Raw genomic sequence first — 15,578 nt, 5'->3', positions numbered from 1 at the left:
TAGACTCTAGCGCCACAAGGCCACATGTAATTAGGACAGAGTTGCATAAAGTTGGCAGGAAGAACAGCAAGGGTAGTTGAGCTCTCCTCACCCCTTCCTTCTAGGAGGGAACGCCAACAGAACCAACCTCCAGGATCCCTCATGAATGGTCATAGTTGCTTCCCAGGAAGGTGATGATGATGCTTATGCTCGGAGGACAGCATGCTACAAGATGACCACTTAGCTGGAGAATGAGTGTTTCTGTGAGCAAAGCCAGTTTGATCCCAACTGATTAACAGTATAGAGTAACTTACTTGGTTCATAGCCTCAGCATTGTAATGATGTTAAAATTTCCATAAGACACTGGGCAGTGGTGGCGCATGCCTTTAATCCCAGCACTCAGGAGGCAGAGACAGGAGGTTCTATGTGAGTTTGAGACCAGCCTGGTCTACATAACAAGTTCCAGGACAGCCATGACTACAGAGAAAGAGACCCTGTCTCAAAACAAACAAACAGTGGACCGACCCTTCCCCTATCAACTACTTGTCAAGAAAATACCCCGCAGGCTTTTCCACAGGTCAATCTGATAGAATTCTTCAACTGAAATGTGTCCAGGTTTGTGTCAAGTTGACAAAACCAACCAGCACCAATACAAGACAGTACCAGAGGTGGGGGCATCGGCCAAGAAGTTACTGCAATGGTGATATAACAAATACAAGTGTCTGGACATGATACGGGCCAGGAAGTGTGATCCCAAACAACTTCCGAGTCAGACGGTCAGAGATGGAATGTGAAGGGGATTGCCACTGCTCAGTGCCCAGGACTAGAGAACAACCTTGACATGGTGCCGGAAGAGATAGAGGACAGTCCACAGGAGGAGAGAGGACAGGGGGCAAGTGTTTAGGGTATGAGGTGGCGAATTAGGGCAATGCTGTCACCTACACTAAGACAAGAGAAGTAAACAGGCAGGCAGCTGGGGGACTCTCAAATGCTCAGTCCAAGCTAGCCTGCAGGGCCGTGTCTGCCAGCGTGCTGCCGAGGGTCTAAGGTGTGCAGGAGGAGTAACTGCAAACTGGACACCGGTGACAAAGGGAGGCCAGGGAGCCGCTTGTTCCACCTGCAGCCCCAGCGTGGGACACTGTAAAGTGACAGAAGCTGGGCCAGAGAGTCTGTAAAAGAGCCGGTTCTGTGTCAGATGCGGGGGGAGGGGGGATCCTCCAAACAGATGTCCAGGTCAAGCCCTCGGAAACGCTACTGCAGGAGCCAGGTCTCTTCTTCCATCACGTGGGTTCCGAGGCTCAAACATCAGGTCCCTCCCTAAGCCATCTATGTGGCCCTCAGAGCCACACTTTAAAGACGACCCACGGTGAACTCCACAGCAAGGCAGGAACCCGGTCAGCTCTCCCACTGACTCCGCTGACAGATGCTGCATTGCTCAATCGCACCCACGTGTGTTATTCCAAAAGTATTTTTATTAGGTTAAAATATTCCTTAGTGAGCAGCAGTTATTCATGTGGAGAATTCAGAAAACCGACTTCTGACTATTTCCCTTGTCCTTGATCGAAGCCTTAATTACTTACACACATTCCTGCCAGTAGGATCTGAAGTCTGAGAGGCTGTTAGCTTGCAAATCTTCTGTCAGTCTGTTCCTATCTGATCACAGGAAAAAGTATAGGATGTACAGGGCTCTCTTCTCAATTTACGTCTTTACAAGAGTCCAAACACACACACACACACACACACACACACACACACACACACACACACACACACGTTGCCTCAGGCCAAAGACTTTGTCAGTTTGGTCGGAAGACTCATTGCCAGTCATGAATTCATTGATTTTTATTGTTCTGGACATATATTCAGCCACCAGCTTTGGGACACACTATGCTTTTCTTTCCACGCATGTCCTGTCACCAGCTGGAATGGACAAGCAGCGATTTCTTCACCTGAAGCGGCTATGCCAACCATCACACTGACTCCCCAGCCTCCATGGGCTGCCTCAAGGGCTGCTCTCGTGACCTTCATCTTGTGGGTACCTCAAAGGAGTGGTCCATCTCCTTTGTCCATCTCCCCCGTCTGCCATCTCATGAGAACTTTCTGGATGGCTTTATATATTCAGAGACTCCAAATTCTTGAACCTTTGAAAATTTATCTTTTTGTTTCTTTTGTTTTTTTTTACATTTATTTATTATGCATACATTATTCAGTACTCTGCCTGCATGTCTGCCTGCAGGCTAGAAGAGGGCACCAGATCTCATTACAGATGGTTGTGAGCCACCATGTGGTTGCTGGGAATTGAACTCAGAACCTTTGGAAGAGCAGGCAGTGCTCTTAACCTCTGAGCCATCTCTCCAGCCCCCTCCTTCGGTTTTTCGAGACAAGGTTTCTCTGTGTAACAGTCCTGGCTGTCCTCGAACTCACTTTGTAGACCAGGCTGGCCTTGAACTCACAGAGATCTGCATCTGCCTGCCCAAGTGCTGGGATTAAAGGCATGTGCCACCACTGCCCAGGTGAGAATTTATCTTTATTGATGTCAACACCGTGATCCATGTTGCACCAGCCACTTTACAGCCCATGACCACTCAATTCAATGCCTCCCATACCACCAAAGACTGCAACAGTAGACCCTTGGCAGTATTCATAGCAGCATCATAGCCAATTGAAATGCTATCACCAAGAAGGCAGATTTTATCCAAAGGCCCTGAAGTTATAACAGAGATGTCAGTCATAACTGAGTACTTGGAAAATGTGCTGGTTCCCATGAAATGAAAAATAGACTTTCCTGGCTGAGAAGATGACTCAGTGGTTACAAGCACTGGCTGCTCTTCCAGAAGTCCTCCATTCAATTCCTAGCAACCACATGGTAGCTCACAACCATCTATAATGAGATCTGGTGCCCTCTTCTGGTGTACAGACATACATGCAGACAGAACACTGTACACAATAAATAAATTAAAAAAAAATAAAAGCTGTGGAGACAGAATTTTTTAAAAGAAAAACAGAGTCTCCTTTGCAGGTAAATCTGCTAGCACCATCTGGCATTAACCCTTGCCCTGAACAACTCTTGTTTTCTGGCAAAGGTTTGTTTTAGGATTCAGACAAAATTTGCATTCTCCACACTGTAGGAAGTAAATTGGGATGACAGTATCACCTGTGTTTAGCTTAGTAACCCCTTCACCAATGCTTTCCACAATTCCAGCATCTTCATGTCCCAAGATCACCAGGAAACACCCTTCAGGATCAGCCCCACTCAGGGTACAGGCATCGCTTGCACAGGGTATAGGGATCCGTGTGCAAACAACAGTGTCAACGATCGTAATCTGAACTTCATGAGCCTTCGGAGGTGCTGCTTCTATCTCCCCTATGGAGAGAGGCTTTCCAGCCTCGCAGGTGACTGAAGCCTTGCACCTGATCATCTGATTCACCATGTCCAGTTCGTGTACTGAACATCCAGAACAGCCGTAGCAGAACCCGGGTACGGGCGGGGTGTGCATGAGGGGAGGGGCTCGCTCCCACATTTGTAGACTTATACACATAAACAGGTTCCATCGCTATAGATTAATTTCATCTAGCAGGAGGTTAGCAAACATTCATTATGAACAGGAGTCTAAGAAAGGCAGGAACTACTGCCATTGAGGCAGTGCTTGAGGGGCATAGAGCCGTGTTCTGGGGCTTATGTCTGGCAGAGCACACACAAGGCTAAGTCTAAGCAAGGGAAGGACACCATGATGCCCTGTTCAGACATGGAATAGGGCTCCGATTGTGGGTAGAGGGAGAATTCTGTGTTGAAGGAGGGGCCTTCTGGGTCTGAGCAGCATCTGCAACCTGCACCATGTAGGAGAGACCATTACGCCACCAGGTGGCAGCAGAGGATAGGAGAGAGACAGGACAACGCCCAGTCGCAACTCTTCCCCGCCAACCTACCTCTGTTGGACACTGCCTCCAACTTCAGACCTCCAGTGGCCCTGGGTCCCCCCAACCCTAGAAAGCCCCCACCCCTCCGACCTCATGTGCCCAGGCTCCTCTCTTGCCTATAGGAGCAGGGTGGCCTCAGCCTACCCCTCTCCAAATGCAGACTAGAACTAGGCAGTTCATTAAGCAGAGGTGGGGAGGTCTCAACCCCAAAGAAAGATCTGGACCCGTCCCAGAACCTGTCACTGCATCCCGGAGGCCACCCATGGCCTTTGGCACTCCTCTCTGTTAACTAACTGGCACTTGGTTCGCCCTCTCTGGGATGTATTCCACTTACCCCGACTTGTTTGCCAACAGCCCCCTTATGATCCACTCAAGCCTGCCACTTCTTGGCACCTGGGGGAGCACAGTGACAGGCCTGGCCCAGTTGGTCTGACAGGTCCTGAGAGACATGGCCCGCCCCTGGGCAAGTTGCCACCTGCTAAAGCATAAAAGCCTGGTATCCCCTACGCCGTTCTTGAGACTGTCGCCATGAAGGGGAGCGGCGCTCTGCTGTTGGTGACTCTAACCCTGCTCTGCATCTGTGGTAAGTCTAGGCCTTCCTTACTTCTGGCACTTCCAAGGGACCGAAATCCTGGCATCAGGTGGACAACGCCTCTCTACATCACAGACCCCAACCGCAAAATGCAGGGGAATCTGTTGATCCCAGTCCCATCCCACCACAACCTGACCTAACGCTAACCGACCACCAAGGACACCGTCACCCACCCTGGCTCAACCCAACTTGCCCAGGTCCTCTGAATCCAGCTAGCCCAGGGGAAGAAATCCCCTGTCTCAGGGCACAACTGTTCTTCCCTGATGAGGTCAGGAACTCATAGAGGGGAAACCACAGCAGCTCCCACTAGTGGTAATGGGGAAGGGCTCTGCAGATGGTGGTCCTGGGAGTGACAGGAAGATGTGAGACAGACAGCGAAGGAGAGTGAGTCCCTCCCTTGGCTCTATCCCCCTCGCCACGCAGGGCTGACCACCGCGGAGGATGACAATGAGTTCTTCATGGAATTCCTGCAAACGCTCCTGGTGGGGACCACAGAAGAGCTCTATGAAGGACCCCTGGGCAAGTACAATGTCAATGATATGGCCAAGGAAGCCCTGGGAGAGCTCAAGTCCTGCATCGACGGCCTGCAGCCCGTGCATAAGGAACAACTGGTCAAGCTGCTGGTAACTGGGCTGGGACTCCCATCCCCAAATACCCCCAGTTCTCCCGAGACCCACCCATGCCTGGTACCTGATCGCCAGTCTATGCCCACCCCACCCCCAGACCTACATCAGCAAACTGAAGTGGGGACCTCACAGAGAAGCCTCCGGAGTCCCTTAGTCCTGCTTCCCCCAAGGACTATGTCCCACACAGGCAGTGCATCTGCGCACAGCTCCACAGAGTGCTAGGAGGGGTAGGCCACAGTGTGCAGAACCTGTCTACTCCGTCGGGGTGCACAGGCCTGTCTGCCTCGGGGACTGGTGGCTCTGGCTGTTGGTTACCTGCTCTCCTGGTCCCCACACACTTCTCTTTCAGGTGCAAGTGCTAGATGAGCAAGAGGACACATAAGCAAGCCTGGGAGACATGGTTTGGCTTCTATGAACGACAGGACCAGCCCCACAAGCGGCCGTGGATGAGCCAAGACCACCGCTTCCTCACTAATCAATTCACCCTCGAACTGTTAAATCAATAAAGCCTCCTGCAGCTCGGGCACTGGCTTCTCTCTCTCTCTCTCTCTCTCTCTCTCCCTGCAATACAGGAACACACAAATGTCCTATCAAGGACAACCTGAGGGATACACCAGAGATACAGACTCCTGTGTGGGGTCACTTCCCAGAAGCAAAGTGTGAGAGCAGCCTCAGGGTAGCATGTGAAACACGGGAGGAATGGGGCCTACAATAGGGAGGTGGAGGAGCCTAACCCAGGAAGGGAGGACTGGGTCAGGCTGAGGGCTCCGTGGGGGCTGGTGATTCCTCACAGGTGCTATGCATAGAAAAATCGGGCAATAGCACAGCCAGCTGTACACAGGCCTTGGAAGCTCTGGAAACAATCTCTCTCCCTAAAATCGCCCCAGGAAAGAGAGCCCGAGCTGAGCCAGAACTCTAAGAGGAGCCAAAAGAGGTCAAGAAGGGAAGCCCTGAGGGCTCGCAAGAGCACCCAAGGGTCCTGAAAGGTGGGCTTTGCCAGCAAGACAGCTGGAAGGGCAGTGGGGTCTGAGGAAGTGTAGGAGAGAGCAGCCTCTCTAGGGAAGCCCACCACAGCCTCCAACCCAACCCCGTACTCCCAGACCCCCAGACCCCCAGAGCCTACCTGTCTCCCAGTTTCCCCAAACCAGCAGATTCTTGTGGGCCAACGTTTGGGACAACCTGCAAGCTTGCCACCACAAAGAGTTGAAGAACCTGGAGAATAAGGGGGTCCCTGAAGAGGTGGGGGTGTCTCTGGAAGGTGGAGTTATCTAGAGAGGGTGGGGGGCTCCTTGGAGAGACAGGAGTCCCTAAAGAGGTAGGAGTTCCTGATAGGCATGTGGTCCCTGGAGATATAGGTACCCCCAAAAGGGAAAGTCCCTGGAGAGGGCGGTGGTTCCCTAAAGACAGGGTCTCTGGAAAGGGTAAGCTCTGATGAGATGCCTCAGGCAGAGGCCATTGTCTCCATCACACACACAGTGATCTAGAACTCCTTTGTGGGACAGAGCCACATTCTAGAGCTCAGGGGCAGAGACCCCTCCCCAGTTCTCAAAACTGGGGGAAAGAGGGAAGCTTTCTCTCCATGCTCCTTTTTAGGGAACTGCCTGGCACAGACGCCAGGGGGACAGGCCACCGGTGAGGCGGCTGGGTCCCAAGCTGCTCTAAGCCCATTCCTGCACAGAGGAGGTGAGGCCTCCCTATTGCTCCCCTCTTGCCCATGACACAGCTCAGTCAAGAAGCTCTTGACCCTTACCAGCCATGTCTTTGCAAAGTTGCACCCAGGGTTCTCTCCCTGGTTTTGCTACCCCAAAGCCAAGACTATAGTCAATTCAGGGCCAGAGTGGGCAGCCCCTCTGGGCCTATCTTGAAGGCACGACTCCCATCCGTATCTTGGAGCTGGGTTAAGGGTTAGCTTACCACACCAATGGGGAGCTCCCTCTGCTTGGAGCTGCTTAAGACCCTCATGTCTCCATGGGGCAAGGACTGGGCTTGCAAGATGTAGCATCAGCAGAACCAGAAATGGGGACATAAGGGCCAGGGATGAAGTGGTACAGGGCATACCAGCACCTGGTCACCCTCTTGTCCATGGACAGAGCCAACCATGACAGAGGAGGTATGGGTGGGCAGTTGGAGGCCCCATCGCCCCCGGGGGCCCATCATGGCCCTCTACAGCAGTCCTGGACCCAAGTACCTGATTCCACCCACCACGGGTAAGATTGCCTAAGGGCCTGGGACTTGGTGGGGACAGGGGAAGAAGCCAGAAATGGTGTGGCCTGGGATGGGTCTGGGCTCAATCCTTGACTCCCCGGTGGAGAGAAGGATGTCTGGCTCCAGCAGCCCTGAGCCCCTGTGCCCACAGGCTTTGTGAAGCACACACCCACCAAACTTCGAGCACCAGCCTACAGTTTCCGTGGGGCTCCCATGCTCTTGGCGGAGAATTGCTCCCCAGGGCCCCGCTACAGTGTGAACCCCAAGATACTGAGGACTGGCAAGGACCTTGGCCCCGCCTACTCCATCCTGGGGCGCTACCATACCAAGACCATGCTGACCCCTGGCCCGGGTGAGTGACACCTCCTGCCCCAGGCCCTAATATGCATGTCCTGAAATGTGAAGGCCAGATAGCCTCATTCCTTCTGCTCCTGGGGACACCGTCAGGCCTGCACAGCAGAGCCTGAAACCCAGCGGTCCTACTCTACCCAGAGCCCAGGGACAAGGCCCACACCAGTGCTTGAAAACAGCACCCACGCCAGTATTTCTGCTGCGGACTTCCCTGACCAAATCTGTTCAACCACAATGCTGGGACCCAGGGGCCCTGTGTCTTAACTGTTGGGACATCCTTCATGGGCCACCCAAATGTTGGGGGTGGGTAGAGAGCCCCCAAATCCTTGTTCTTGCACACCCTCCCTCCTCTCCAGGCGATTACTTTCCAGAGAAATCTACCAAGCATGTGTTCGACTCAGCACCCAGTCATTCCATTTCTGCCCGGACCAAGACCTTCCGAGTAGACAGCACCCCAGGTCTGCTGCATCCCAGCCAATGGATAGGATGGGAGTTGGGGTCCCAGCACGGAGGAAGGGGAGCCCCACATAGGACTTGCAAAGGTAGAGGGTATCCCAGATAGGAGGTAATGGGTCTCTCACAGCCTGAGGCTCCCCCATCACCCACAGGCCCTGCTGCATACATGTTGCCTGTGGTGATGGGGCCGCACACGGTGGGCAAGGTCTCCCAGCCCTCCTTCTCCATCAAGGGCCGGAGCAAGCTGGGCAGCTTCAGCGACGACCTGCACAAGGCAAGGGTCACCCCGGCTGAGTACCAAGCTTGGCCACAGTGACCTGTCTGATCCTCTCCCCCGAGACCCAAGAATCCCCAGACAACTACTGCCCTGTTGGAGCTCTTGCGTCCCCTCCACCTCTGGGGGGCCTGTTACATGCTCAGGCTACATTCGGTGGTAGGGAGGGGCCAGGAGACCAACTTAGGTGTGGGATGATACTGAGAACAAGCTAAGGTGTGTGTGGTGTACTGCCTGGAGGGTAAACACTAATTTTAGATAGGGGACGTGGAAGCCAGGAAGAAGGGGGAGGAGGCCTTGAGCTCCTTGGGGGAGAAAATGTTTATCTGTATTAACAGCTGATGCAAGGGCCCTGGAGCAGACACACAACACTCAGTAGTACTACAGGAGTCCACTTTACTAGTCCCTGACCTCTGCCCTCAAGACCAAGAGGATCCTGTCCCAACAGGAAAAGGGCATTGCACATTACCCTCAGAGCAGTGGGCACAAGACGGCACACTGGAAATGCCACTGCCACAGTGAGGCTGAGACTGATAGAACACCCCACCCCATGGTGGTGTTCCCATGGCTGGCAGACAGCCTAAGAGTTCTCTTTGGTGAATCAAGGTCCCACATCTAACCCTATCCTCTGGGGCCACATGCCCTGGGAAAGCCAAGTCTGTCTGAGTCCTCTCTTCTTCCAGACTCCGGGTCCTGCAGCATACCGTCAGACTGATGTCCAAGTGACCAAGTTCAAGGCTCCACAGTACACGATGGCTGCCCGGGTGGAGCCGCCAGGGGATAAGACCCTGAAGCCAGGACCAGGAGCCCACAGCCCTGAGAAGGTCCAGGAACCACAGGGGTCAGATAGGGGTTGGGAAATGGTCCAGAGTGTGTAGGGAGGGCCTGACACTGCAAAGATGAGTGGGGACCCTGCACCCTTAGGATTTTGTGCATTTCCAGCAGTGGCCCTGATGGTCACCTTTCAGTTATAGAAAATCTGGGTTCTAATCCCCAGATGCCAGTCCACTGTTCCCAGTGACAGTTAAGGTTACTGAGCACGGCATGGCCTTCACACTGGCAACCTTGGCCCCAAGTTCAGGAGGGAATGAGCCCCTCACTACAGCCCCAAGTCAAGAATGCTCCTCACAGTCTTCCCCCTCCTCCTCTTAGGTGTTCTTGAACAAGCCTTGTGCCCCGGTCGTCACCTTTGGCATCAAGCATTCTGACTACATGACCCCTCTGGTTGTTGATGTGGAATAGCGCCCCCTTTCCTTCCCATCAGCCCTCGACCATGATCCTCCTTCAGAAATGTGCTGGGCTGACAATGGATTGGGCACTTCACCAACGGACCCACTGCCAGCTTGGCCCTGCACCATAGGGCACACTAGTTTGGACGGTTTCGACAAGTTATTTTTCTCTATACTATCTCGTTTGTTAATCTTGTTTCCTGCCATGTCCAAATTATTTAATAAACCACAGATTACATTCATAAGGGTTTATCTTGGAGAAAAGGCAACACTTGTCCAGAGGGGCCCTGTCTTGGCTTCCTAGCCTGGAGGTCCTACAGAGAAAGTAGAAGGGCTTGGGGCTCAGAGTTCCACCCGACATCTCAACTGCCCTTCGAAGGTTCTCCTCTCTACACTCAGGCTCTCTCTGAGAGCCAGGGATCCAGCTCATGTCAGCAGTGACCTGTAGGCTTTCAAAGTGACACACTTCCAGCCTATGTCCCAGGAAGGCCTGCGCATGGCGGAACACGTGGTCATTTTCACTGTGCTACCTCAAATTATGACCACAGGAACAATGTAACAAGACATGATCTCTTTACTGCTATTACATGCAAATCTTAGGGGAGCTTATTTCTCACCCACAACCAGGAGGAGGATGTGTGCAAGAGCTGGCATCTCAGCTGGGCCTGAGGACAAGGACTACAGAGGCTCTCCTGGGTCCAAAGCCCAGCTTCAGAAAGCAGGGATACAACGTCACCTCAACTTTGGGGCAGGTCCATGCAAAACAAGTGGCCTTATCCAACACACCACTGGGGACCTCATCTGCACAAGCCTGTGTGTCCCAGCCAACTTGCCCTTACTTCCTTAGGTGGGAATGCTATCACCACCTTACTCTCAAATTGGCAAAGAGGGGTCACACAGAAGGAAGTTGGTGGGTGTCTGTGGCTGTCCTGCCCAAGCAAAAGAAGGCATCCCTGGAAGTCTGGAGAATAGACATCAGTGCCCAAGGCCAGCCACAGAAGAGGGCTGGCTCAAATAATTCAAATTCTTGGGAAATGAGCACAAGGAAGACACTGACTCCCAGATTTTACTAGCAAGGGGCCTTCAACTGTATGAAGAACCTTGTAGCTCATGCTCACGGTCCCTCACACTGGGCACCAAAGGCTTCTGATGACTTGCTGGTGTTGAGGACCCACCCGTACGTTAGGGGAAGCACCAGGTGTCAGGCCTGAGTTGGAGGACATGGTTACGGCCTTCAGGAAGTTGGTCTGACCCAGTGGCTATGGTGTTGGCATTCCCCTTCCCGTGATTAATGCCAGAAAGAACAACAACTAAAGGTCACAAGCGTTGCAAGCCTGATGCCCAGTGTAGCTGGAGAACTACAAACGGCCATGGAGACCGGTGGAGCAGGATGGAGACCTGAGGAGTAACTAGCCATGTTGGGTGGGGGTGCGTGTCTCACAGAGGACAGCAAGGACGCTGCTCCAGAGAACATTAACCCCAAATGCAGAGCCAGGTGTGAATGTACCTGCCCGTAATGTACCGTAATACCACCATTCAGGAGGCTAAGGCCAGGGGATCATGGGTTGGAGACCAACCTAGGCTACACAGTTTAAGTGTAGCCTGGGATGCAGAGCTACCCACTATCCCACAAAAACTAAACAACGAAGGACCCTGGGGTTTAACGGTTTCCCAGCATTCTGAGTAGAAGGCAGCAGTCCATGGCTCTAGGGAGACAAAGCGGAAGCACGAACATGCCTGCTGGGAGTCCAGATGGAAGGATGCAGGCAGCTATTAACATGCATGGTGACAAGTGGAGGGCAGAGCACAGCCCTGGCCCATGGATGCTGGGAGACAAGGATTGGGGTGCCTGCCGTGGGAATGAGGCACAAGCTGGAAGTGTGTGGGGCAAACAGCAAAGCTACAGAGCAGCAGGGTGGAGCAGGCTGTACCCGGTGGGGGGAGGAGCCAAAACAAAGGGTGGGCCAGGATAGGCCCCTCTCCAGGTTTAGGGCTCGGGCAGACAAATGTTAATGTGTGCAGAGAGAGGCTGCTCGGTAAAGGAAGAAGGGGCGGTGCCTAGTGCATCCTCAGCACACCAACAGCAAGGCACTGCTACAGGCAAGAGGCCAAGCTACGGCAGAACGTGGACAGAGGTAGTGGTTCTGGACAGATGGGTCTCGTGGTACGGCCACATGGGTGGGCAGTGAGTGGGCCAGGGAGAGAGAGAGAGAGACAGAGAGATGAAGACACAGACATGAGTAAGGTCAGAGAAGGGCACAGAACTTCATGGTTCATTCCTTAAAGACATTTTATGTGAAGACAGAAAGTGCTGGGCCCTCATAAACCGTTGGCCCTGCCAGCTCCACAGGTCAGGCTATGTGCAAATGGGACTGACCAAGGAGGAAGGGAGGACTGGGGGAGGAGGGAGGTGCAAGTCTGTGCAGTTGTGCAACAAGGAGGTGACTCAAGCTTCCCCACACCAAGGGAGGCTGGCTGAACAGGATAGGGCACAGGTTTGGTACAAGGTCAGAAGTTCCTGCTACAAATTCTCCCATAGGTGGCCTTCAGCTTCATAAGGATCCCCGGCAGAAAGGCCACTCCAGCACTGCCGGACTTTGAAAATCCACACTATGCTATTTCTCAGTCTGTTTGCTTGGGGATGGCGACATCTTTGGCACTGAGAAGATTCTCAATCCCAAGGACATACATCTCTGCTCCTGGACACATGGTCTCGTGGCCCAGAAGGTCCACAGCCGATAACAAGGGCTGCAGTCCACTCCTCTCTCCACACCTTTGCCTCTTCTCTGGAGTCTGCCTTCAGCTGACGACTCATGGGGATGGCTTTGACTCTTGACCTGCACAGGTCTGTTCCGGATCAGCAGCCTCAGCCTGGAGTTCCTGCAAAATTCATCCTGACGAACATTCATTTGAAGAGGGCTCACGGACATATCCCCTTCCGATGTCAGCTCCAGACTCTTCAAGAACACAGACACGGTCTAAACCAGACATAGACAGGTTAGAGCAAAACAGAAGAGTCTTAAGATATTGGCTTCTGAGGCTGCTGATCACAGTGGGCACATTCAGGACTCATAGATGCTTTGTTCAGACCTGGTTCATTTTTACACAGCATGGCTTTGGCTCTAACAGTGTCTCCAGCACCAGGGAGAAGGGTTGGGTTTTGCCTTTTTTCTTCCTCCTTCATACACAGGACAAGCCAGCATGAGCTCATTATGACAGAGGCAGCTGCAGTCGTCCCGTCTTAGGAAGATGAATGACCCATGATGATACTTTCAAGGGAATCTATTTCGTTGTCAGGTTTTCAGGACACCAGGGTAGGAGAGCCTGGCTGCCCTTGGCTTCCATTGGTTCACGTCCTTGTCCTCGACAAGAGGTAGGAGAGGATGAAGAAGGCCACGATTAAGGCCACGGCCATACCACACAGAAGCTTCCGGTTGTCTCGCCCAGACCTTGCCATCGTGGAAAAGCGCTTCACACTCCCCGTGAGCAGGCCAGTCACACTCGTGAAATCTGAGTCCTGTAGGAGGGACCCAACAGGATCATATAGAGGTGGGACCCTTGACTACCCAACCACACCAGCATCGAAGGGTAGAGACAGGAGAGCAGACAGCGTGGGGACATAGCTGACTGTCACTGTAGGAACTGTAGATGCTTACCATGCCGTCCAGGTATCGGTTCTGGTCTTCCGTGTCCCTGTCGATGTCTAAGGCCAGCTGGTTGGGATACAGACAGGGCACAGTCAGATCCTTCAGACCAGTCAGACTTGACCCACAACCTTGCTAGGAACCTATCACCAGAAAAGGCTACAAAGGTCAAGGTATAACCTGAGGCATCACTCATGTCAGCGTATCCACAGACAACACATGGCCGCCTTCCTACCCTCTTAGCCCCACTCACCAAGGCACCACACAGAAGGGTAAGGGCCATCACTAACCGATTTGAGCCTGGTAACCTTGGAAGCCAGGCTGTCGGCCATCCGCTTGTTCTCTCGGTCTAGAATCTCCTCCACAGCACCAGAACTCTGAGCTGCAAAAAGAGAGAGTAAAGGGTAGTATTCACTCACGGAGTGTGGCCCCTGACCCCTTACTGCAGTGGAGTATGGCCTAGTGAGACCTCTAAAGAGATTCAGCCCATGTCTGCTAACTTAGCAGGTTCCACCCTGAGTTCCAACAGGTGGACCATCTATCTGTCAGGCATGCAGCATGGGTCACGTGAGCATATGTCCTGTGTGCATGCCCAAGCAAGGACCAGCAGAGGAACCAGAAGGCTCAATCTATACTACTCTGCTGTAAAACTGTTCCTGAACCTGAATGAACATTGCCTTAGCTGAAATCACTATCAGTGTGTGTGGGACTGGTCACAAAGGGAAAGAGTAAACTCTGGTAGGGGTCAGAACACCGAAACAGGTCACAGGAAGGCTGTGTGGGGATGATCGGCGGATAAGGTCCAGGAAAAGTGTAAAAAAGGTCTCTCACTGGAGAAACTACGGAGCCCATTTCTGCAACCCACGCGGGACCTTTCCAGAGTGCTGGGCCTGTGGAAAACTGACTCGGATAGACGGGAGCTAGATATAAAAAATGCCGGTCACGGTGTGTGAGAATCGCCTCCCAACTGTTACTGGCACCGGTCTGAGGCATAAAAATCAGCCTCGATGTGACCTACGTATGGGAAAGGCTAGCGGCACCAGCAAACACACGGGACCAAACTTTAATAGAAAGGACTCTGTGTCCTGTCAATCACTGCGTAGTCATTAGTGTGGCCCAGGCATCACACCTGGCATACAGAACACAGGCACCGAGAGGTGAACGGAGGCACTCAGTCCCTTCATCAGTAAAACCCGATTTGGACCCTCCGTTCCCAGCCCCTAGTACCAATCACACACAAAACCGATGTCATGCCCAGGCCTGGGTCCCAAGCCAGCGCCAGCCGCAGTCTAGACCTGTTTTTCCTAGAACACTTAAGCGCCACCCCACGCAGGTCCCTCCACCAAGAGTTGAGCGATGCCTCCAGTTCCGGACCTCGCCTCCTATCCCTACTACCCTCGGATGCGCTCACCGCGAGTCCAATCAGCCATCGTGCCCTCCAGGGTCCCACTCCGGGACTCGGCAACACAGCGACGGACGTGGCACCCGCACTTGAAAGGGGCTTCCGGTTCCGCCTCGGGTATAATAACTTCCGGGAGAAGGGACTGGCGCGGAAGACCCAGAAATGAAGCTGCTCTGTGGAATGTAAATAAGGGAAGGGCAGGCCACCAGCATTCGGGCCGCGGATTGGCCAGCGGGATTAGTCCCGACATAGGGGTGTTACCCGGAGCCTGAGCTCGGGCACAGACCTAGAGTTGAGGCTCGGAACCGGCTCAGTAAAGTTGTCGGCTGTCTCGGGTGCCGCGAAGCTCGGGTGTGAGATACAGGATGGGGAGGGCAGCCAGGACCGAAGGAGACGGACGAAGGGGATGCCAGAGCCTGACACCGAGTAGGTGTGGGGCAAGCACCGGTCAGCTCAGCGGGTGACAGGTCATCCACTGGAGCTTGGCTTGTATGTGTGGGGTACACTTTCACCGACTCTGCCTTCAGCTACGCGGCGTGCGGACCCGGCTCCCCACTCATTACGCAGCGCGCGCGATCGCTTGTCCGCCCTGACGAGGCGCGGCAGCCCCTCCGCGGCTCCTCCCACGGGAGTGGCTTTCTCCGGGGCTTTTTCACTTCTCGCCGATCATTCTTCGCACACGCTGCAGCTTTCTTTTGCCTTGGAAGGCCACATGATTTTGATGGTTTAGTCCTTTGTTTCTTTTGAGTCCGGTCTCACTATGTATCCCTGTCCGGGTCAGAACTCACAGATCTGCCTGCTTCTGCCTCTCACGGCGTGCGCCACCTCGCCGAGCTAGCCACCCTCTTCGGACCGCCCGAGTCGTTTTGCTTGTCCTTCCCTGTTCCCCACGGAGCATGGGC

The 15,578-nt window shown here is 53.5% G+C and overlaps 3 protein-coding genes and 1 long non-coding RNA gene across 4 annotated transcripts; 2 read left to right on the top strand and 2 right to left on the bottom strand.

Annotated features, from left to right (window-relative positions):
* Nucleotides 1-1,431: 1,431 nt before the first annotated feature.
* LOC125415777 (uncharacterized) lies at nucleotides 1,432-6,547 on the bottom strand. Its single transcript, XR_007236683.1, has 2 exons — nucleotides 6,239-6,547; nucleotides 1,432-1,632 (listed from the first exon to the last, which is right to left on the bottom strand). It is a non-coding gene; the product is annotated as an uncharacterized LOC125415777 (long non-coding RNA).
* Scgb1c1 (secretoglobin family 1C member 1) lies at nucleotides 3,909-5,638 on the top strand. The gene is made up of 3 exons (XM_048458296.3): nucleotides 3,909-4,480; nucleotides 4,913-5,112; nucleotides 5,465-5,638. Exons 1-3 carry the CDS (start codon nucleotides 4,426-4,428, stop codon nucleotides 5,495-5,497), a joined length of 288 nt encoding a protein of 95 aa, XP_048314253.1. The 5' UTR covers nucleotides 3,909-4,425; the 3' UTR covers nucleotides 5,498-5,638.
* A 91-nt stretch (nucleotides 6,548-6,638) lies between the features above and the next one.
* Nucleotides 6,639-9,875, top strand: Cimap1a (ciliary microtubule associated protein 1A). The gene is made up of 7 exons (XM_048458598.3): nucleotides 6,639-6,798; nucleotides 7,206-7,322; nucleotides 7,472-7,672; nucleotides 8,028-8,129; nucleotides 8,280-8,401; nucleotides 9,085-9,225; nucleotides 9,554-9,875. The coding sequence occupies exons 2-7, from the start codon at nucleotides 7,214-7,216 to the stop codon at nucleotides 9,641-9,643; spliced, it is 765 nt and encodes a 254-aa protein (XP_048314555.1). The 5' UTR covers nucleotides 6,639-6,798; nucleotides 7,206-7,213; the 3' UTR covers nucleotides 9,644-9,875.
* Nucleotides 9,876-11,902: 2,027 nt separating this feature from the next.
* On the bottom strand, nucleotides 11,903-15,065 carry Bet1l (Bet1 golgi vesicular membrane trafficking protein like). Its single transcript, XM_048458600.3, has 4 exons — nucleotides 14,686-15,065; nucleotides 13,565-13,656; nucleotides 13,287-13,343; nucleotides 11,903-13,147 (listed from the first exon to the last, which is right to left on the bottom strand). Exons 1-4 carry the CDS (start codon nucleotides 14,924-14,926, stop codon nucleotides 12,980-12,982), a joined length of 558 nt encoding a protein of 185 aa, XP_048314557.3. The 5' UTR covers nucleotides 14,927-15,065; the 3' UTR covers nucleotides 11,903-12,979.
* Nucleotides 15,066-15,578: the final 513 nt, after the last annotated feature.

The sequence above is a fragment of the Myodes glareolus genome, chromosome 7 (genome assembly GCF_982192425.1).
Source record: "Myodes glareolus chromosome 7, mMyoGla1.1, whole genome shotgun sequence".
Classification (NCBI taxonomy): Eukaryota; Metazoa; Chordata; class Mammalia; order Rodentia; family Cricetidae; genus Myodes; species Myodes glareolus.
Note: the sequence above shows the minus strand (reverse complement) of the source record. Positions and strands in the feature narration are given on the sequence as shown.